This window comes from Odocoileus virginianus, chromosome 23, assembly GCF_023699985.2.
Source record: "Odocoileus virginianus isolate 20LAN1187 ecotype Illinois chromosome 23, Ovbor_1.2, whole genome shotgun sequence".
NCBI classification, from domain to species: Eukaryota; Metazoa; Chordata; class Mammalia; order Artiodactyla; family Cervidae; genus Odocoileus; species Odocoileus virginianus.
In genome coordinates this window covers 36,036,955-36,060,978 of record NC_069696.1, presented here as the reverse complement: position 1 = coordinate 36,060,978, position 24,024 = coordinate 36,036,955, and the positions used below count along the sequence as shown (strand labels likewise).

General features: G+C 37.6%; 1 protein-coding gene across 3 annotated transcripts in view; it reads left to right on the top strand.

Moving 5' to 3' along the window:
- The window catches only part of DENND5B (DENN domain containing 5B), a 219,297-nt gene that overhangs the window by 98,865 nt on the left and 96,408 nt on the right, over positions 1–24,024 (top strand). For 2 of the 3 annotated variants that reach the window (XM_020879840.2, XM_070453895.1), the window contains exons 2-3: positions 5,096–5,205; positions 14,545–15,211. In XM_020879840.2, coding sequence (XP_020735499.1) covers positions 5,096–5,205; positions 14,545–15,211 — 777 coding nt within the window. Of the gene's footprint in view, positions 1–2,162; positions 2,229–5,095; positions 5,206–14,544; positions 15,212–24,024 lie in introns of all 3 variants that reach the window. The other variant, XM_070453894.1, reaches the window with a different exon arrangement.

Below are 24,024 nucleotides of genomic sequence, written 5' to 3'. Positions count from 1 at the left end.
ATGTTGGTCCCGGTTACAACAATATTGCCTCCCTGGAATGCCAGAGAAGTGAAGGAGTACACTGACTTGTGTCCCCACTGGTACACCTTCAGCCGAGGGCTTTGCATGCTGAGTATATGTGTAGGGGCTCTTCAGAGGTCTACTTTGGGTCATCTATCCCTGATAGTGGATGAATGTCAATTCACAGCTCTGACTATCCCTGAAGATCCAAATAACTTTCGTCGTGATTTCAGAGTACCTTCAGCCATTTATGAGCTTCCCTTGTGACTCAGCTGGTAAAGAATCCACTGCAATGCGGAAGAACTGGGTTTGATCCCTGGGTTTGATCCCTGGGTTGGGAAGATCCCCTGGAGAAGGGAAAGGCTACCCACTCGAGTATTCTGGCCTGGAGAATTCCATGGACTGTATAGTCCGTGGAGTTGCGAAGAGTCGGACAGGACTGAGCAGTGTACTTTCACTTTCGCTTTCAGCCATTTTTAATGAATCAGCTCCTTTATTCCTTCGGTTCAGAAGTTCCACAGGCACCTTTCCCAGTCCTGTTTTTGTTGTTATTTCGTGGAGGGCCGGCATAGAAAGTTTCTGCAAACCTTGTCTGGAATCTGGAACTGTCACAATATCTGTGGGTAAATAGCCCCCCAAAGTAGCAGCTTAGCCTGTGCTACTCTCTTGGGATCATTCCAGCCTTTGAGATGTGGATGGGAAGATTTGGACCCATGATTATCATTATTTGGCTCTTTAAAGGAAAGACTCTGATATCTTTTTAAAGATGTCTAAAAACTGTAGACATCTGGGTAACCCATAAAATATGGAAGTTTGAACACTCTTCAAAGCTTCCAAGTCACAGAGCTCTACTGTAAATTCCCCCCTTCACCCCCAGGTGTGAATATTTTAGTAGCCCGTGTCCTCATTGTAGTAAAACTTTTCCCCAAGAGTTGATATTTCTTAGTTAAAGTACCTAAGAGGATATAGTTGACTCATGGAATCTCTACTGAGCAAACTTCAGCTCATGTTTGCATAGTAATTTACAAAGATATAATAATTAAAAGATTGGATGTAATATATGTTTTTGTCCTTAACATTAAATCATTTTTAAATTTTTAAAATTTTTTTAAATTTAAACTTTACAATTTTTTAAAATTTTAAAGACTTGTTTTTAAAAATTTTTTAAAGCAGACTTGATTTTTAGAAACAGTTTTAGATTTACAGAAAAATTGAGAAGATAATGCAGAGTTCCCACACACCCACACACCCCCCTCCATCCATGCACATAGTTTTCCCTATCGTTTACATCCTAGGGTGGTGCCATACATGTGTTGCAGTTAATGAATCAGTATTACTGTTAACTAAAATCTATACTTTATTCAAATTCCCTGGTGTTTACTTAGTGTCCTTTCTCTGTTGGAGGAGCCCATCCAATATACCACATTACACCTGTCTTCTCTCCTTATGCTCCTCTCAGCTGTGATAGTTTCTTCGACCTTACTTGTTTTTGATGACCTTGACAGTTTTGACAAGTATTCATCCAGGTGTATTATAGGTTGCTCCTCTTGGAATTTGTCTTACTTTTTTCTACTGGTTAGACAGGGGTTGTAGGATCATATGGACTATGTTTAGCCTTGTAAAAACTGCCAAACTGTCTTTCCTAAGGGGTTATACCTTTTTGCATTACTGCCGGCAGTTTATGAGATTTCTGTCTCTTTGCATACTTGTCAGATTTTGGTATAGTCAGTTTCTTGAACTTCAGCCAATCTTATTGGTTTACAGAAATTGGGATGCAATTTCCCTAGTTCATCATTTAGTCTTACTATCATATTTTATTGTATCTGGCTGTAGAAACATTAGCTTTCTCCTGATACTTCTTTTTAAATTAACATTGAAGAAAAGAACATGTACCTTTTCCCATATGAATAAGTGTTACAGATGTTTAAATGGCATTTCACTTATTACATTAAAATGCAATTACTTACTCTCTTTGCTTTATCACTAATAGCCTATAAGCTACATACTGTTGGTGTTGTGTTCTGTTGATGTTAATGTCTCATGTTTAATTGCTTTTGTTTAATTTTTTTAATTCTTATTTTCCATTCTTCAAAGTCATTATTGCGTTTTTGTTTGTGTTTCTTTGTTCATAAAAGCTTTTTTGTTTCTATTACATTATGTAGTTTTGTACCAATGGCTAGAAGCAGATCGTCATGGCAAGAGCCAAGATGCTGCAAATACGACTTCAGGTAAAAATAAAAAGTTGAGGTATTAGAAGTTATTATTTTAATTCACCCCAAGCCCATCATAATTGTTTCATTATTCAGTTTTGCTTAGGCAAAAAAAAGTGTTATTTTGTATTTCTGTTCTCTTATTTATGTCTTAATTTTTGTAAAGATCTCATTTGCTTCAAGCCTTGAAGAAATTAATTCATTAGTCTTTAAGCTCTCTTGGCAGATATGTTCTATTTTCTTAGGAGGAAAGGCTCAATTGTAGTTTAAGTTTAGTAGGAGGTTGTTTGACAATGTTACGTGAAATTAAGTCTACTTGTAGTTGTTGCAGGGATATTAATAATTGCACAAATTTATATTCCTTGTTTATTTCAGGATAGTGTTTGAAAGGTGGATTTTAGGTTAATTAAAGCATCCTTATGTAATTTCCATTTCCTGGGAATCCAGATTCTTAGACTGGTTCATTTTTCCTGCTAAGTGCTAACAGTAAATTCTAAGTTAGAGGTTTATGGGTTCAGAATCCAAAAGTTAGGTTGTTCCTATTTCTCACATCTCCAAAAGTCATCTCCACGATTCTTTTCTTTGACTGATATTAGTAGAGGAATACCTGCATTTACTCACTTCTAAATCCCTAACAGTGTTATCAGAATTTCCAGTCAGCTTGTCTCCAAATTTTCTTCAAAATAATATTTGCCAAGACAGCTGTATATATAGCAATGATCTTCCCCCCTTTTAGAGCAGTCTAATAAGAAGTGGTGCTGGTGGTGGTGCTGGTGGTGGTGGTTCTGTTTTTCTTTTGTTAGATTTGTGTTTCTGTTTCCTGGGGCTTTGTTTTTGTGAAATTCTTTTTCTCTCGAGGTGGTTTCTTTCTCTTTCTTCTGGTTGATTCATTGTTCCTTGAGGGTGTGGTGTTTCTTAGTTAACAGGACAGTTATATTGAAAATAGCAGTGTCATGACTTTTTCTGATTTATTTCCTGTCACATTAATAACTTGATATATGAATGAAGATAAAGTTACTATTTTAACCAAACTCAGGCAGGAATTCATTAAAAGGTAAGTGTTGCAAGGATTTATATCCTCATTATATGCTGTTTCTTCTGCCCCTGCAGTATTTCATCTTTTATTTACATTTGTGAATGATAAAATAAGCATTTTTGGTATGTGAGGGCAGGTAAAGGAGAGGGTTTCTTGATGGCTAAGTATTATCTAAGGTGAGATTATCCTTTTGCTATGTCACTGGCATAGTCAGCAGCATAAACCTTAGAACCAGGAGAGAATTTTAGTTTTGCTTTTTCTCTTACTTAAACTGAAGTGAAATGTAACCTTTTTTAATGAAGAAGTAAATAATCTAAAAATTCTTAGTGTTTGCCTAAGAATTAAGTACCAGCTTAAAGATACCATTTACTCTTTCTGAAATCAACCGTGAACCCTGACTCGTTTCTTTGGACATAGTGACTTTTGAACGGCTTCACACTTTCCACTGAGTTTTCCCATGTTCACATACCCTAGAAGCACGGTGCAGCAATTGATAAACTTTCACTGGGGACACCTTTGACAGTTTCTCTTCTAGAAGTGAAAGCTCTTTACTCTGTCACTTAGAAGATGAAAATATGAGGTAGAAAGAGAGATAGAGTGCTTGCCTAAATAACTAAAAGAAATCCAAAGGAAAAAGATTGTTAGCCAAGGGCCTAAATTAGAAGTAATAGGTTAGTTGTTGCAGCAAATCTGTATAAATTATGGGCCTTTATTCAAAAACACCCCTGTGTGTTTTATATTGCATTCTCCAACAAAATTTTAAAGTGTGACTTTTCCCTCCATCTGAGATCTGTTAAGTTTCACACTGAAAGGTGTTTTAGTATTCATCATTTAGATTTTTACCAGAGATGGAAACTGAATCTAACTAGGTGTCCACATGTGACTCATGAATTGCTTTATGATATTTTTGCTTGTACAAATACTTGTAAATAGCATTTATCTTTGGATATATCAGCTTGTGTTTTGTAATTAGAACCTAAAAAGTAGAAAAAACACAGGAGACAGATGGTATTGCTCCCAAGGTCTTTCTAATTCCTTAATCTCAACTTTTTGACACTGAGAATTTAAGATCCATCCATATTAAAATATTTTATGAAACTAAGGCATTTGGGGGTAGTAGGTCTCATGGAAGTTAATTTGGTTAAGGACTTTAAAGAACTGAGCTGACAGCTTTTCTGAATTTTGTTATATGTAGTGATCAAAGCGTAGCCTTTTACCTTTTCAGGATTTTAACATGTGATGAATTTGGCTTAGAATAGCTTCTTTTTAGAGGTTAGTGTTCTTTAATGTGTCCTGTTTACTCAACCAGATAACTCAGTAATGATGTTTCTGATTCTATTAATTCTTGTAAAAGCATGGAGAAGCAGTCACATTTATCAGAGGATTTTGTGGAAACTCAAGCAAACTTACCTCCTTTGGGCACTGCACTGTTAAGTTTATCTATATACAAAATTTCAGAATCTTAATTACAATTAGTTTATTTTGAGATGTTTCTTTAGTGAGTTAAATGTTTCCAAATAAGAATTTTTTTTTTTTTTTTTGCCATCATGTGTTGAAATGAGGACAGTAATTAGGTCACAGCAAGGATTATTTTAGCATATCTTGATTTTTAGTATCAGTTGTCTAGCCAGGATTTTAAAATTTGTATTCTGAAGTTTTAAATGCACATCCCTTATTAAAAGTTCCTTTTTAGTTGTCCATGGAAAAATTTACAAGCCAGACTATTAGAGGTAGAAATTGAATCAGATTTCAACATTATCACTCAGTGTATCTACAAAATAAAAATAAAATTGTGACATGCTTTTGAAAAAATTCTAGATATTAACTAATTATTAATTATCTGTTGTAGGTGAAAATTTTGACCAGAGTCCTTTGAGAAGAACATTCAAATCCAAAGTTCTGGCCCACTATCCTCAGAATATAGAATGGAATCCTTTTGATCAAGATGCAGTAAACATGGTATGTGGGTTTTTTTCTCCTCTTGAGCCTTCTTTTTATTTTATTAATATGTCAGTTGTCACTATATTTTGAATTTATACGTTATTTCATTTAATTTAGCCCTTTAAATAAAAAAAAGTTTTTTTTAATGGTATTATCCTCATTTTACAGATGTGGAAAATGAAGCTCAGAGAAGTTAAGTAACTTGCCTATGATCCCCACAGCTAATTAGTACATACAACAGACCTTCAGCAGTCCGTTTTCTTTTCCTGCCATTAAGCTGTGTGGTGAATTTGCATTAATTAATACATAGATGCTTTGATAACAGTGATAATAGTTTGTTTCCTGGAGAGGAGCCTGATGGAAGGTGCATGATTACAGTTTTTCTGTTTCCAGGAATGTTATATGATGGGTCTGTAATTTATCATGTTCACAAAGTAAGGTAGGAAAGGAACTTAAGTGCTTCATTTAGACATTAGTAGGAATTTGTTTTATAAGGAATTTAAAATAATGTAATGAGTTACCAGTGGTGATTGTAAGTCCCATTAGAGGTTCTTAAAAATTTAGTCAGTCGTAATTTTCAGGTCAGTTAGGAACAGTTCTTCCTAGAAGTCTGGAAAATATTTTGTACCTCCATGAACTCTGCAATTATAAAAATCAGGGGGCCCCAAAGTGAGCAAATCAGAGATCAGGCACCATAGGCACAAAAATGATTAAAGGTGGACTAAGACACATAGATGTGGTTCTTTTTGAGTATTTTAAAGGTGAAACCAAAAGATCCCATTATGATGTGATACTGTAAGGGAAGAAAATATTTAGTAGATATCTGTTAGGTCCCTTATATGTTACTTTCACATACGTGCTCACATGTGCCCAGTGAGGAGGATTGTTCATATTTCACAGAGATGACGTTAGTTGCCCAGAGTTATACAGGGAGTCTCAGAGATGGAGTCCAGATGATTTGTGCTCTGCATGCTGCTTCCCCCAAAGAAAAGCTGTATATTTTCAGTAACTTGGTTTTCACCTGCTCTCAGTGATACATTTCTATCAGAGTAAACCCATTCCAGTCTGATGTTACTCCAAGAAGGGAATATCATGGTGCCTTTTCTAAGGACAGATGACTAAGGTACATGGTACTTCGACTTTGATTCTTTCCAGAGCATGGTATAGTTACTTCTCTAAACTGTGGCCCTATTCCAGAGTAACAGATGTCACTTTGCTAGAAGTTAATACTGTAGGGCCTAGCCTCATCTTTGGTAAAGATAGCACTGTACATATTAAGTAGAATACAACTGTTAGTCATACTTATGAGACTTGAAGAAGTGCAGACAAGCTTCTTACTAAAATAGTCAGCAAACAGCAGTGACAAAAAATAAATTATCAGCTGCTTATGCCAGAAAATTAATGGAAATATATTAATGATATAAAAGAGTACCTAAAAGAAACAATGGAAAAATGGATGAGAATGTAAATAGATTATAACACTAATCTTCTTAAATTGGTAATATGTTTCAAAGTATTTATAAATTATTCTGTGAGAAGTCAGAATGGTGTCCAAAACTAGATTCTTATTATCATATGAATCCACAGTCATTTTGAACAAAATGCCACACTTGATGTGTTTTATTAATCATTTGGATGTCTTAGTAGTAAGATATCTGTGTTAACCTTTGCCTCTGTCTAGCATTTATCTTTTGGAGAAGGGAAATGGCAACCCACTCCAGTACTCTTGCCTGGAAAATCCCATGGACGGAGGAGCCTGGTAGGCTACAGACCATGGGATTGCGAAGAGTTGGACACGACTGAGCAACTTCACTTTCACTTTTACTTTCATGCACTGGAGAAGGAAATGCAACTAGAAAATGCAACTAGGCTAGGCAACCCACTCCAGTGTTCTTACCTGGAGAATCCCAGGGATGGGGGAGGCTGGTGGGCTGCCGCCTATGGGGTCACACAGAGTCGGACACGACTGAAGCGACTTAGCAGCAGCAGCATTTATCTTTAAAGTCTGCTTCCTTGACTGTCTTTAATGTTTTCTTTACCTCTTGTCTCTGAGTTATTTTATGTAAATAGGAAACATTTCCCTCTGAAGAATAGACTCGCAGGCTTGTGTTTTGATGCTTAAACACAATACAGCATTTTGTTTATTGCTGCATATCTAAAAGGATTTGGTAATACTCCTTGAAAATCTCTGTAAAGCATTCCATTAAACTAATCTGCATTTGCGTCATAGATTTACTGCCCTTAATTTCCTCTTTGATTTATTAGTAAGTGTATTTGTATGAAGCTATAATTTATTCCCACCTAAAGGTAGAAAGCTTTGTTCTTAGCTTTAGCAAATCCCTACTCCAGTAAGTTACTGCCTTCTATAATATCACTCATTCTGCTAACAAAGTGGAGCTTTGAATAAGAATCATTAATTTCATACAAATTAAGTCCCCAAAAGCAATGAAATTTTTTAAACAAATGAACCAAAAAAATCCATGTATATGAGTGCAGTGCATATGTAACAGAAAATAGGTATGTGACATTTGAAATTTTCTGAATTAATTGCTTTTCTATCTCTTTTGGTTGTGGATTCACAGATTTTTGTGGGGAAAAAAAACAGAAATATCATAAAACAGAGAGAGCAAAACAATCATATACCCACCACCCAGAAATAACAGATGTCAACATTTGACAAATTTGCTTCAGATCCATACCTTTCCTCTTAAATGAAACAAAGCAATGCAAATGGAACTGAAGTTCCCCGCCCCCTCACCCCTCCATTTCACATCTCCTAATGAAATGGATAGGGAGGCCTGGAGTGCTGCGATTCATGGGGTCGCAGAGTCGGACACAACTGAGCGACTGAACTGAACTGAATGAAATCTGTGTATTAGTGTTTGTGACTGACTGTATGTGTAATGTTCTAGTAGATAGAGCTTATCCTTAAGAATGTAGTGAACCTAGGAATGGTTAGGAAGAAAATGTGGTCAATACCTTTTTAAGCATGTTCTGTGAAATATAAAGATTCCATTTTGTGTATATGTCCTGTAAATAAAACATCTGATATATAAATTTTGAGGTAATTGAAGAGTAATAACTATTATATAGCTCTTTATAAAGCTCAATTTACTGTTTACTTTGATCCCAAAGAAGAGTAGAATGGAATCATGAGTAAAGGATACATTGTAACTGGCCCCCTGCCTCCTGTCTTTTTCATTCTCCATACTATAGCTTCTGTTTCTGCTTTCCTTTCTCTCTGGAAGGCTCTTCTACTTCTTCCTCTAGTGAATTCTTCATATTGACATTTCAGATTTCATTTTATTTTATTATTATTATATTTTTTGCTTTATTTATTTGGCTGCACTGGGTCTTAGTTGCAGCATATAGGATCTAGTTTCTTGACCAGGGATTGAACCCAGACCCCCTGCATTGGGAGTGCAGAGTCTTAGCCACTGGACCACCAGGGAAGTCCCTCAGATTTCATTTTAAACGTGATTCCCTCAGAGAAGCCATCCTTGACCACCACCTTCCACCACCCTTCCAACATTTAGCCAGGTCCCCTTAAGTTCTCTTGGCACCTTATACCTTTTTATAGCACCATTGCAGTTACAATTAATTAACTGTATAGCTGGTTGTCCTACTCCTTGTCCCCTGCTATAAAGTAAGAACCACTAGGCCAGGAACACACACTTATTCATTGTGATGGGTGGCTCAGAGTTAAAGAATTCGCCTGCTTAGCAAGAAATGCAAGTTTGATCCCTGGATCTGGAAGATCCCTTGGAGAAGGAAACACAACCCCCTCCAGTATTCTTGCCTGGAAAATTCAATGGGCAGAGGAGTCTGGTGGTCTACAGTCCATGGGCTTGCAAACAGTCAAACACTACTTAGCGACTAGACCACTGTATCCTTAGCTTTGCACATAGTTGAGGTTCAGACGATTAAATAAATGAAGGACTATATGCTCACTTACAGAACTTCGCTTCCCCATCTTTGATCAGGTATCACCTCCATTGCAAAACTCTCTCTTAAGCAGAATAGTTAAGTGCTCTGTCTTCTCTGTTCCTGAAACACATTGAATACACTCTGTAGCAATAGGGATCACATTATTTTGTAATTGTTGGTTTATATGTCTCTCTTTCCTATTAGAATGTAAGCTCCCAGAAGTAAAGAATTATTTTCATATTTGTCTTCTGAGCTATCAAGATCTAATGCAATATATGACATAAAGTAAATGTTTATTAAATGAAGAAGGGAAAGAGAAGGAAAGAAGGAACAGAAAACTGACTGACTCATTAAGAGTTTTCTGAATAGCTTTTATTTGTTGTATAAGAGAAAAGGAATGGAATTAATAGAACCATAGAAAATGGGAGAAAAAACTGTTATAGTTCTAGCCACACTGACTAAAAGAGTCCAGAGAGATAATAAGGATATTTGGTCACTCAAACCAGGAAAGGTACACAGCATTGTGAGCCTACTGTAGCTCGAGTAATCTAGCCAGTGACAATCTGGTTAAGTTTTTTAGTTGTGAGAGTTGGGTGGGGAAAGGATGTTGTTAGTAAACATCAGTATTAGAGGATAAAAGATATTGATCGTCATGGTGAGCAAATCTTAATTTATAGCTTAGAATTATGAAAAATAAACAAGTCATATGATTCTCACTTTTAAAAATGATAAAGCAATAGCATTTTCCAACTATGGTTCCCAGATTAGAAATATAATTCTTACTTTTTTTATTTGTAGGAGAGTTTAAGAGTTCTTAACCCTGTTATCTGTAGCATAGAAAGTCATTTTTTACTTTGGGCACAACTTTTGGCAAGCTTTTCCTGTAAATGTTTGAATGCATGCTAAAGAAAGCCATAAACCCTTAAGGGAATATTTGGCAGCTCTTCAAAAACTGTTTAAGCTCGAATTTAATGGTATATGATGTCAGGAAAGCCTGACAATTAAATTAAGTCTTTATGTTGACTTTGGAGGTCACTGTGTTTCTGTATTGCCTACTTGATGTATAAAGAGAACCATGGACTGAATGAAGAGATGAACTAAATCTGATCTTGTACCCTGAGCTGTTGTTTTTGATTGTTTTCTTGTTCATTGATTTATTCATTCATTTAAAAGATACTTATGTATGCTGTGCACTATGCCATGCAGGTTTGAGCTTAGCCTGAGGCAAGACTGATTCAGATCATCCTTCCTGTAACCTTTATTGACTCTAGTAAATGTGTCAGATGAATTTTCATTCATAATCAGTAGAGGATCTCATTGACTTGTTATAATGAAAGCAACCTTAATCTAAAGGCCTAATTATGAAAATATCCTGCCATGGCCTTTTCTTCCAAGATTAGGAATAAGCAAAATTTCCCCCCAACAAATCGAGATATTCATATGTTTTATCTAAATCTGTATCTTATTCTGCCCAAATATACGCAGTAATTTAATTTTTGTCAACATACATATATAATAATGATTAAAGCTACTATAGCTGTTTCCAATTCTCATGTTCAGTGATGTGAAATATAAAAACATTTTCACTGAGATATTTATGCTGAGCTTCACAGTTTTTGCTTTTTACCTTTATCAGTCACCATTTATTATGGCCCAAATACTACATTGTTCCATGTGTGGTACTCTTAAATGGTTAGAGCTATTACCAGTCCTTGAGTAGTTTTTCAGTCTAGAGATGAAACAAAATTAGAGAAACAACTGATGTGTGTCATACATATGCAATGTACATATATATACTGTGGTGCAAGGCTTTAACTGCTTCATTCAGTAAAAGCTTTTTAGAGGAGAAGTGACATATTAATGGCATTTATGGGATGAAAATACTATTTTTTTATGGAAAGAAAAATTAAGGCCTCTTTAAGGTAGTTATATGGAGACTTACAGGAAGTAAGGAAGTGTTTTGGTTATCTATAGCTGTGTACCAAACCATCTCAGTGTTACTTAAGTGACTTAAAACATAGACTTGCAGTTTTTTTTCCCCACACAAAGGGCCAGATAGTAAATAGCTGAGTGTTGTGGGCCGTGCAATCTTTTTCACTGTGATTCAGCTCTATTGTTGTAGTGCAAAAGCAGCTAGACAGTGCTTAAATGAAGGAGTGCCAATAAGATTGTGTACCAATAAGATTTTATTTTCAAAGGCGTGTGGCAGATTGGATTTGACCTAAAAGCTGTAGTCTCTTCATTTAAAACAACAAAGCCATCATTCTGCTTACAGAACTGCAGTTTGGGTAGGGTTTGGCAGAGTGGCCCTCCTCTTTCTAGCGTGTGTCAGTTAGAGTGGATTGAAGGCAGAAGACTAGGATTGTCTGAAGGCCCACAGCAGAGTAGGTGAGCTGAAGAGCAGTGGAGGGTGGAGCAAGAGCTGCTGGGGCCGAGTCATGTAGGGCCTCACAGGGGCCTTGTAGTGTGAAGATTTCACCTTCTAACAAAACGAGAGACCATTGGAGGGTTTTGAATAGTGGCAAGATCGAACATATTTTTTTTAAGAATCACTTTGGCTCCTACATGAGGAGCAGGTTATTGAGGACGAGGACAAGGAGATGGGTTAACAGGCTATTATATTAAATAGTCATCCAGATGAGAGAAGAGTATGGCTTAAATTAGAGTAGTAAGAGTAATGATGGAAGTAATTTGTTCCTGAATATATTTTTGAAGGTAGAACTGGTCTTTTTTGATGGATTGGGTAACGGAGTGAGCGAGAAAGGAGTCAAGGGTGACCCGAGGCTCTGAGCATTCCTGCTGCCTCCTTAGAACCTCTGGGGAAGCCACCGCCCTCACATGCCAGAAGGTTGATGTGCTCAGCAGCACTCTGTTTCTGTCCCTGTCCTGCCAAAAACTCTCCAGAGGTTTCTCATCCCCCTCCTCAGACTTCTGCTGTGACTCTCCAAGGCCCTTTGGGGTTCAGTATCTCCTGCAGTCACTCTCCCCTCCCCGCACCTTCCATTCTGCTCCCCACCCATAGTGAACCTCACGTTCTGTCTTCTGGGCTTTTGCCCGTGCCTTCTCTACCGTCATTTCATCTCATTAACACCTGTACTTATCCTCAGGTCTCCACTTGGGCTTCCTTCATTTTTTCCCCTGGTCATTTGTTATTTTTAGTCACTAAGTCATGTCCACCTTACCTACCTCGTGAGAAACCTGTATGCAGGTCAAGAAGCCACAGTTAGAACTGGACAAGGAATAGCAGACTGGTTCCAAATTGGGAAAGGAGTACATCAAGGCTGTATATTGTCACCCTACTTATTTAACTCATATGCAGAGTACATCATGCAAAATGCTGGGCTGGATGAAGCACAAGCTAGAATCAAGATTACCAGGAGAAATATCAATAACCTTAGATATGCAGATGACACCACCCTTATGGCAGAAAGTGAAGAGGAACTAAAGAGCTTCTTGATGAAAGTGAAAGAGGAGAGTGAAAAAGTTGCCTTAAAACTCAACGTTCAGAAAACTAAGATCATGGCATCCGGTCCCGTCACTTCATGGCAAATAGATGGGGAAACAATGAAAACAGTGAGAGACTTTATCTTTTTGGGCTCCAAAATCACTGTAGATGGTGACTGGAGCCATGAAATTAAAAGATGCTTATTCCTTGGAAGAAAAGCTATGATCAACCTAGACAGCATATTAAAAAGCAGAGACATTACTTTGTTGACAAAGGTCCATCTAGTCAAAGTTATGGTTTTTCCAGTAGTCATATATGGATGTGAGAGTTGGGCTATAAAGAAAGCTGAGCACCGAAGAATTGATGCTTTAGTACTGTGGTGTTGGAGAAGACTCTTAAGAGTCACTTGCACTGCAAGGAGATCCAACCAGTCCATCCTAAAGGAAATCAGTCCTGAATGTTCATTGGAAGGACTAATGCTCAAGCTTTGGCCACTTGAAGAACTGACTCATTGGAAAAGACCCTGATGCTGGCAAGGATTGAAGGCAGGAGGAGAAGGGGACGACAGAGGATGAGATGACTGGATGGCATTACTGACTTGATGGACATGAGTTTGCACAAGCTCCAGGAGTTGGTGATAGACAGAGAGGCCTGGTGTGCTGCAGTCCATGGGGAGTCAGACACGACTGAGCGACTGAACTAAACAGAACTGAAGTCATGTCTGACTCTTCTGCAGTCCCATGGACTGTAGCCCACAAATGCTCCTCTGTCCATGACATTTCCCAGGCAAGAATACTGGAGTGGATTACCATTTCCTTCTCCAGGGGATCTTCCTGACCCAGGGATAGGACCTCTGTCTCCTGTGCTGACAGGCGGACTTTTTATCGCTGAGCCACCAGGAAAGTGCCTTTTAAGCCATGGTCCCTCCCTCTTTTCTCATTTATGTCTTCCTACTGTGTTTTTCCTAGCAGCCTATATTTACCCTGTCACAGCACTTCCCATAGTTTGTAGTTTATATATATTTTTAATAGTCTGTTATCCTTATTGCACTGGAAACTCCAGGGGAGCAGAAACTGTATTTCTCACTGTTGTATCACTACCATAGGACCTAGCTCAGAAAGGTGGTTAATAAGTGTTTGTTCACAGTTTGAATGAAAGTCATAACTCTTAAGGGAATTAAATTTTTTGGTAATGTGGAGATTTGGGAGAACTTCTAAATTTTATACCAGATTGATTATTAAATCTGAAATAAAAGAAAAAAAAGTCATAATATGTGGTAAAATTATTCCTATGCAGAAAGCATATTGTAATACAAAAGTAGAAAGGAATAATAGAAAAATTAATAATGATAATTATTTTAGGATAGTTAAATTACAATTCTGTTTTCCTTAGTATATTTCAAATTTTCTGTAATTTTTCTTGTTTAAAATGTTTTAGACTCAATTCTAATTTTTTATGCTTTATAAAGTATCTTAAATATAGCATCTTTAAATTTTCAGGTAATTTTATTCTCAAATTTGACTCAATCCTGGGTGGTTCCCAAGACCTGGGGCAGAATCTCTGCTGGAAATAATCTGAAGTGTTTTGGCTCTACCCTTCTCCTTCAGTAAATCAATCCGTTTTCAACATTTATTTTATTTTTATTGTTCAAAAGAGCAAAAATTATACTTTTGTTTTTATTATTCTGTATTTAACTCTTTCCCATTTATCAAATGAACCTTCATCTGTTTCTGTATTCCTCTGAAACATTATCGACTTTACTCTAAAAATAATCCTTTAATATTAAATATTTGTAAAGTGTCCTTGCATATTTTGTCTTAAAGTCACTGATGCCGCAAATGTCATAAATAAAGAAACTAAGGCTCAGAGAAGTTACATGACTTAATGAAGGTCATAAGCTCAGATAGAACTTCACAACCATTTTTCTCTGGTTTGAATTTGTTCATATACTGCCTTCTGATGCTTTTCTTCTCCTTCCTCCACAGTTGTGCATGCCTAAAGGGCTGTCTTTCAGAACACAAACTGACAACAAAGACCCTCAGTTCCACTCATTTATAATTACCCGGGAAGATGGTTCTCGTACCTACGGTTTTGTTCTCACTTTTTATGAAGAAGTTACAAGTAAACAAATCTGCACAGCAATGCAGACACTCTACCAGATGCACAATGCAGAGCATTACAGCAGTGTGTATGCTTCATCCTCCTGCAGCATGGATTCACTGGCAAGCAGTATTGATGAGGGAGACACAACTTCCCTTTTGAAACTCCAGCGATACAACTCCTATGACATCAGCAGAGACACCCTGTATGTTTCAAAAAGTATATGTTTGATCACACCACTGCCTTTCATGCAGGCCTGCAAGAAATTCCTCATCCAACTTTACAAGGCAGTTACCTCACAGCAGCCACCACCTTTGCCTCTTGAGAGCTACATCCATAATATTCTCTATGAGGTGCCCCTTCCACCTCCAGGGAGATCACTGAAGTTTTATGGTGTTTATGAACCTGTCATCTGCCAGAGGCCGGGGCTCAGTGAGCTTCCCCTCTCCGATTACCCTCTCCGAGAGGTCTTCGAGCTCCTGGGCCTGGAGAACCTGGTGCAGGTGTTTACCTGTGTTCTTTTAGAGATGCAGATCCTTCTCTATTCACAAGGTAGGTCTGCCCTAAATTTTAGGTCTCCCAAAACCAAGTACTTATGCTCTCAGCTACTGGGGTGTATTATTAGGGCCAAATAATTGATAGTCAGTAGTCTTTTCTGTCTTGTGTAAAAGGAGAGGGTTTTAGGTAGGACCAGATGCCGAGGTTACTTCTATTTTAGGTGACAATGGCTGTAGAGAAAAAAAGGGGGGAAGAAATATAAAAGCATTAGCTTGGCTGACTTGCATATATTAATTTTTTTAATGGAAGTAACCCTCTTTTCCTGATAATACATATTCATTGTAAAAGAAGCATATTTCTCTATAATAAAAGTGAGAGAATCCTATTACTACCAAAACCATGTAGACTTCTCTTGTTTTTTTTTTTTTTACAGATTAGTAAAGGTTCCCATCAAAACTCAGCTGACATTGGAAAGGGACAGACAGAATTGTTAACTCTGAAGCTTCCTAGGTGATCACCTTTGGATCTTTGCCTATGGGTGATTTCATGGAGTGAGAGAATGGGACAGGCGTGTGAAACAGACACGATTCTCCTAGGTCTAACAGTTCCACCAAAGTTAGATAGAGTTTTTATGTTTTGTTTTTAATCCCAAAGGAAGCTATCATTGTGATGCTTTTCATTCAAAATTCTCCCAAAACATACTTTAAAAACAAAACAGAATTTGGGTTTTATTTTACCAGTGCACCTGCTATGACTAATGTTGAGCCTAGACTAAAGCACTGGTTCTAGTCTGAACCTGAATTTGCAGAGGAGATAGAGAATAGAGATACTGTGTTTTTTGGATAGTGAATTGACAGATAATATAAAATAGTACCTGTGCATTGATGGGTGTTTTGAAAAAATGTGGCACAAATATTTGGTTTAGCATTTTCCTAACTTGTATTTAGGCTGGCAGAACTGTAGTGCAGTCTTCTGACTGTTGCTGTCAAACTTATTTTACCAGTTTCCTTTTTTTCTTTTCTATTTTAAATTATAAATGAGGCTGAGCCAAGTAGGCTGTATTTGTACTTCCCCATCTTGTGTGTATGTTGACACTGTTTATGTGTTGACAGCCCTTCACGAGGTTGTATTTTCTTCAGTTTATCCCCGTCATGTTCTCTGATAATGTGTTCCAATGTCTCAGTTTTTGTTGTCAGGAAATTCTTCTCTAATGACTAACTTAAATTCTTTCCTGTCCTCGTGCTCTCACTTTCTTAGTGCTGGTCATTACCTGCAGATCACCCTTTGGTATCCAAAATATTTAATGTTAAGTAATTCTCTCTTCTTTTCAATGTCTTCCTTTTTTCCCTGAAAGGATTGGGATTGGAGAGTTGCTTGGAGGGGCAGGACTTGGAGCTTAATACTTTCAGGTTTATTAACTTATTAGTAAAAAGAATTTTAGATCCTAAATTTTCAAGAGATCTTCCCAATCATTTAGTTCTATGTCCTGTTCTACCTAGAGAAGCAATTTGGTTTTTGAAGTGAAATTTTGAATATTGGTTTTTGAAGTGAAAACAATCATGTGTTCAAATCTCTGTTCTGTAACTTGCTAACTGAACCTTGGGCAAGATACAAAATCTTCCTATGTGTAAATCAATTCATCTTTATGGAGATAACAGGTTTTTTCTTTCCTCTCTCACTGATTTGTTCCGACAAAGTAAGAAATTTGTGCTGACTAAACGATAGCCAATGTTGTTATAATTATTATCAGTTTTATCAGTCCTACATAATCCTTTATAAATTATGCACATCTTAAGTTATGAGAATCTGACATATTCAGTTCAGTTCAGTTCAGCCGCTCAGTCATGTCTGACTCTTTGTGACCCCATGGACTGCAGCACGCCAGGCCTCCCTGTCCATCACCAACCTGCAGAGCTTTCTCAAACTCATGTCTATCGAGTCAGTGATGCCATTCAGCTAAATCATACTTTGTCATCCCCTTCTCCTCCTGTCTTCAATCTTTCCCAGCATCAGGGTCTTTTCCAATGAGTCAGTTCTTCCCGTCAGGTGGCCAAAGTATTGGAATTTCAGCTTGAGCATCAGTCCTTCCAGTGAATATTCAGGATTGATTTCCTTTAGGGTGGACTGGTTGGATCTCCTTGCAGTCCAAGGGACTCTTTTTAAGAGTCTTCTCCAACACCACAGTACTAAAGCATCAATTCTTCGGCGCTCAGCTTTCTTTATAGTCCAACTATCACATCTTACATGACTACTGGAAAAACCATAGCTTTGTCTAGATAGATGGACCTTTGTTGGCAAAGTAATGTCTCTGCTTTTTAATGTCTCATATATTACTGCATTTAAAATATTAACTGTTAAATAGTCCAGGCATTTGTTTCAGGGTTGAAAACTTAACAAACTTTCTCTTATACTGAAAGTCATGCTTTTTAAAGGGAAAAAAACCCTTCATTATCACACTTCCTGTTTTAAATAGCACTGTATATCTTGGTGCTTTTGCACTGTCTTTCTGCTTTACTTCATTAGCTTATTCCATTTAGTTTATGGAATCTGTTGAAAAGTTACAATTGATTAATATCTACACATTTATTTCAATTTCAAACTAAGAAGGCAGTATTTATGAGCATGTTTTTGTACTCAAATGAGTTTAGTTGGTTTTTTTTTTCTTTTTGAAACTTGGTCTTTGATGCTGAGAAGAAGAATGAATCCTGAGATTGTAGAATTCTACATATATATATTTTTAAAGTGTCATACAAAAAAAAAAAACCTTACAATTTTCTAATTATTTACAGAAATCACTTTGTATTGGGAATTATATGTTAAAATGCCTTGTACATTTCTGTTTTTCCCCCAACACTTAATCCTCTCAATAGTGAGTTATTACTGCCCATGCTTTTACTGTAGGGGGAAATTAATGCTCAGGGAAGCTTAGTAACCTACCCAAAATCACATAGCTGTTGGGTAATGTGGTAGAGCTGAGAATGGGCTGGGATCTGTCTTTCTCCAGAATTCTTACCCAATGTTAGCTGTATTGGACACTGCACTTAACCTCTCCTTATCTATCTCATTATTTTTTTTTTATTGTTTATTTTTAAAATTTTTTGGCCACACTGCCCAGCATATGGGACCTTAGTTCCCCGATCAAGGATTGAACCCATGCCTCCTACAGTGGGAACTTGGGAGTCTTAACTACTGGACCGCCAGAGAAGTCCCCGTGTCTCAATATTTATTTTTAAATTATAAAGTCACCTCTGAGGGTCTTTTGTAAAGGTTCCATATTAAATAATTGTAGATTATGTGTGTAAGTGCACATCTTAACAACAGGAGACCCCAGTTCAATTCGTGGGTGGGGAAGATCCCCTGGAGACGGGAGAGGCTGCCCACTCCAGTATCCGTGGGCTTCCCTGGTGGCTCAGCTGGTGAAGAATCCGGCTAAGTGTGAGAGAGCTGGGTGCAATTGTTAGGTTGGGAAGATCCCCTGGAGAAGGGAAAGGCTACCCACCCCAGTATTCTGGCCTGGAGAATTTTATGGACTGTATAGTTCATGGGGTTGCAAAGAGTCGGACATGATTGAGCAACTTTTACTTAACTTCTCCCATTAGAGAAAGAAAGGAATGAACTAAGAGTTGTTAGGTTGATCTGTACTCTGGTGCCCTTTTTCATTTCTCCTGACTGTGTTTAGGGTTTTTAATATATCTGATCATTTCTTGTTCACTGATGTCATAAAATTAGAAAACATTGCAAATGTTGAACAATTACCATGAAAACCCAAAGTGAATAAAAGTATAGATGGATTTCAGTGATGAAGATGTCTTTCTAGACTGATTTGAAATTCTTGTCCACAGCCCATATAAATCTATCCAGTCTGTTGTTTCGAAAGTGTAAATCACAGTCACTTTGCAGTGGTAACTAGCTAGACATTTTTTTTTTTCATTTATTTTTATTAGTTGGAGGCTAATTACTTTACAGTATTGTAGTGGTTTTTGCCATACATTGACATGAATCAGCCATGGATTTACATGTGTTCCCATCCAGAACCCCCCTCCCACCTCCCTCCCCATCCCATCCCTCTGGGTCATCCCAGTGCACCAGCCCTGAACACTTGTCTCATGCATCCAACCTGGACTGGTGATCTGTTTCACACTTGATAATATACATGTTTCAATGCTATTCTCTCAGATCATCCCACCGTCGCCTTCTCCCATAGAGTCCAAAAGTCTGTTCTGTACATCTGTGTCTCTTTTTCCGTCTTGCATATAGGGTTATCATTACCATCTTTCTAAATTCCATATATATGTGTTAGTATACTGTATTGGTGTTTATCTTTCTGGCCTACTTCACTCTGTATAATGGGCTCCAGTTTCATCCATCTCATTAGAACTGATTCAAATGTATTCTTTTTAATGGCTGAGTAATATTCCATGGTGTATATGTACCACAGCTTCCTTATCCATTCGTCTGCTGATGGGCATCTAGGTTGCTTCCATGTCCTGGCTATTATATTATAAACAGTGCTGCGATGAACATTGGGATACGCGTGTCTCTTTCAGTTCTGGTTTCCTCGGTGTGAATGCTGTGAGTGGGATTGCTGGGTCATATGGCAGTTCTATTTCCAGTTTTTTAAGGAATCTCCACACTGTTCTCCATAGTGGCTGTACTAGTTTGCATTCCCACCAACAGTGTAAGAGGGTTCCCTTTTCTCCACACCCTCTCCAGCATTTATTGCTTGTAGACTTTTGGATAGCAGCCATTCTGGCTGGCGTGTAATGGTACCTTATTGTGGTTTTGATTTGCATTTCTCTGATAATAAGTTGAGCATCTTTTCATGTGATTGTTACTGGCTAGACATTTTAAGCAGAGAAGGAATTCAAGAGGTAAAAACTCTCTTTTAGAACCCCGAATCAGAAAAGAGTACTTTTCTTTGAGGCCTAGAAATACTTGGAGCAAGACAGTGGGAAGATTGGAGTCTGATCATCTTTTCAAAGAAACAGTGGAAGAATAAAAAGAATTTAAACAGCAGGGTCTAACTTTTGATACCAGTAATTAAGGTCTCAGGACACTTTTGGACCTTGCTTATGTCCTCTGATTGGTCACAATGGAAATAAGCAGTTACTCACAACCCACGCTGCACTGGCTGCCTGTGAGCCTTCACAATGCTCCTCTCCCTCCCCTCCCTCCATGAGTTAACCTTGTCAGAAAGTAGAAGCTGCTTGAAACTTTCTTGTTGGGAGCCTTCTAAACACAGATTGCTAGTTATGCTCAACTAAACTTTATAGCTTATTTATTATGGAACTGATAAATCAGAAAAGCAGACTTGATATTTTGATGGCAAAAAATGGATTCCCCTGGCCAATATCCAAAAAGCATTAGAATTTTAACAGCTTGGGCCAATATCTTTATACTATTAGTTTTATGTTGTAGTAAATGAAAACGTGATATTAAGAAATTTTTCTTAAAAAATTTTTATTACATATTCAAGAAACTTGGTCAGTTATATGACTAGTACATATCTCCTTACAGTTCGTGTTCTTAATTTTCTTTTAGGGATCTTTTGATGAATTAAGATACTCTTAATCATAAGTGATTAAGATGTTCTTAATCATAAATTCCAATTTACTGATCTTCCTTATGAATTAACTTTGTGTTCTATTTAAGAAATCCTTCTCTATTCTGAGTTCATAAAAATAGTCTACATTTTTTCCTAAATGTTTTAAAGTTATGTCTAGCATGTAAGGCCTTAGTCTGTAAGAAATCGATTTTTGTTTATGTTGTGAATAAGAGATCAAACTTAATATTTTAGAAATATCTGTAACTAGGTATTCTGTGCTAGTTATTAGATAAACCATTCTTCACTCTGATCTGAAGTGCCACTTCTGTCTTGTATAAGTTTCTATATACGAAGTTCCTGCATGTATTTCTGTACAGTAAGTTTATTCTGCCAGTTTTTCAGTCCCTGTACTAAATCACACTGTTGTAATTACTACAGCTTTACAGTAAGTCTCAGAATCTTGTAGGATAGTTCTCTTCACCACCTCTTTTTTATTGAAGTTTCAGTGAATCTAGTTTTGAGACAATTAGCATATTTAGAGTATTATCTTCCCTTCATGAAAATGGCGTGTCTCTCCGTTTATAAGGACTTTCTCTAGTGTCTCTAGGTAAAGATTATTACAAAGTAGAAGATAAGGTGCAAATAATGATGTTTTCATTTCTTAATTTTCTATCTTTGTCACCTTTCTTTTTCTTGTCTTATAGTCCTAACTAGGCTTTTCAGTACTGTGTAGAATGGAATTGATAGTAGTGGACATCCCTGTCTTTTTCCTGATGTTAAAAAGAATCCTTTTAATGCTTCACTCTTAACATTTGCTGTGGTGTTTCTGGTAAATATCTTGTACCAGATTAAGACTTTTCATTTATCCCTAGCATGTTCAAAGTTTTTTAAAAATCATGAATGCATGTTGTATATTATTGAGTATTCTTTCTGCATCAAGTAAGGTAATCTTGTTTTTCTCACTTTAATCATTTAGTAAGATGAAAAATGTACATTCTCCTCATATTCCTGAGACAAACCTGCCTTGGTCATGGTTTTCACATATGGCTTGCTAATATTTTGATTAGAAGTTTTACATCTATGTATTTTATTGATTTGGCTTATTTTTATTTCTTTTACTGTCTCATGTGGGTTTTGGTATTAAGATTATTCTAGCTTCATAGAATGAGTTGAAAAGTATTCCATTTTGCTCTGGAAGATAAAATGGAGAAAAATTCATTCAAGATTGTCATTAATTGATCCATGACCATTTGAGGGAACCTGTCAATCTGTTTGGTCTTATTGGAAAGATGTTAAGTGCCAGTGCAGTATCTTTAATGGTTTATTTAGGTTTTTCTATATCAATAACCTCAGATATGCAGATGACACCACCCTTATGGCAGAAAGCAAAGAAGAACTAAAGAGCCTCTTGATGAAAGTGAAAGAGGAGAGTGGAAAAGCTGGCTTAAAACTCAACATTCAGAAAACTGAGATCATGGCATCTGGTCCCATCACTTCATGGCAAGTAGATAGGGAAATAGTGGAAACAGTGACAGATTTAATTTTGGGGGGGCTCCAAAATCACTGCAGATGGTGACTGCAGCCATGAAATTAGAAGACACTTGCTCCTTGGAAGAAAAGCTATGACCAAGCTAGATAGCATATTAAAACCGGAGACATTACTTTACCAACAAAGGTCCATCTAGTCAAAGTTATGGTTTTTCCAGTAGTCATATATGGATGTGAGAGTTGGACTATAAAGAAAGCTGAGCACCGAAGAGTCGATGCTTTTAAACTGTCATGTTGGAAAAGACTCTTGAGAGTCCCTTGGACAGCAAGGAGAGCCAGCCAGTCAATCCTAAAGGAAATCAGTATTTCCTTTGAATATTTCCTTTGAGTTCAGGGAATCAGTATTCCCTGAATATTCACTGGAAGGACTGATGCTGAAACTGAAACCCCAATACTTTGGCTACCTGATGACTCAAATGGTTGGATGGCATCACTGACTCAATGGACATGAGTTTGAGTAAACTCCGGGAGTTGGTAATGGACAGGGAGGCCTGGCGTGCAGCAGTTCATGAGGTTGCAAAGATTTGGACACGACTGAGCAACTGAACTGAGCTGAAGCGATTTCTCCTTTCCCATCTCCCTCCTACTCCTCCTCTGTCATCATTATCATCATCATCATTGTCACTATCATCAACTGATATTTTTGTTATACGACAGGCCATTGTCTTTGACTGTGATCCCTTATAGTACAAGGATCCTAACAGTTAAGACAATGTTGGCATATTACTGGTCCCATTGTCATTACTGCTTAGTTCAGTCTGTCATCCTGTTGTATGAAAATGTCTCCCAGGGCGTTGCCCTGGGAAGCACAGAGGTATCTGTATAGTAGTTGTGTGTGATCACACACTTGCAAGGGCATATAAGTCAGCCCTTTATGCTTTTGTCTCATCCTTTTAGACAGCAGATGTTTCAACTGCCTCTTCTAATTCTCAATTAAGCCATTACTATGAGGGTGATAAACAGTATCATATGTCCATTTGATGTGGTATCTCTTCACCCACTGTTGGACACTGTGTGCTATGAAGCATGTTGTGTCCCATACTCTGAAAATGTGTAACTTGGCAGCCCACATTGGTGGAGTATCTTCTGTTCCACTCCTCTCCTAGTATTTTAAGCATTTGCATCTACTTCAGACTGCAAAGCCCAGTCTGAAGCATCTATTCCTGGTAGGACCCATTTACAGCCCTCCCACCAGGGCTGCTGGCAATAATCCAGTGTAATCTACTTGCTGGCTATGTGTAGTAGGGCCTTCCCCCCTGGGGAATCTTCCCCACAGCCATCTGCAGCCTCTGTCTCTCTTGTTAGCAGACAAAATAGTTCTTGTTGGTAATTTGTGCCTCAGAGGTTATAAGAAGATTATGTATAGATTCAGCCCATCTCTGCATTGCTGAAGTCCTCTAGGTGGGCACTTCAAGGGAGTGTACCAGAAGGTCCACTTGGGGGTCACAGTTACCTCCCAAACCTGAAAGCGGGTTCTTCTCATGAGCGTTAGCATGTCCTATTTAATGTGGTCCATGGATTCCCAGAGGGATTTCCATATGGCTGCACCTTACACAGACATCCTTTTAGTAGTTCAGTTTTCCACTGTGCATGAGTCAGTAAAAACCTAAACATATGTACATTTGGGTTTCCCAGGTGGCTCAGCAGTAAAGAATCTGCCTGCAATGCAAGAGGCACAGGAGCTGCAGGTTTGATCCTTGGGTCAGGAGATCCCCTGGAGGAGGGCATGGCAACCCACTCCAGTATTCTTGCCTGGAGAATCCCATCAACAGAG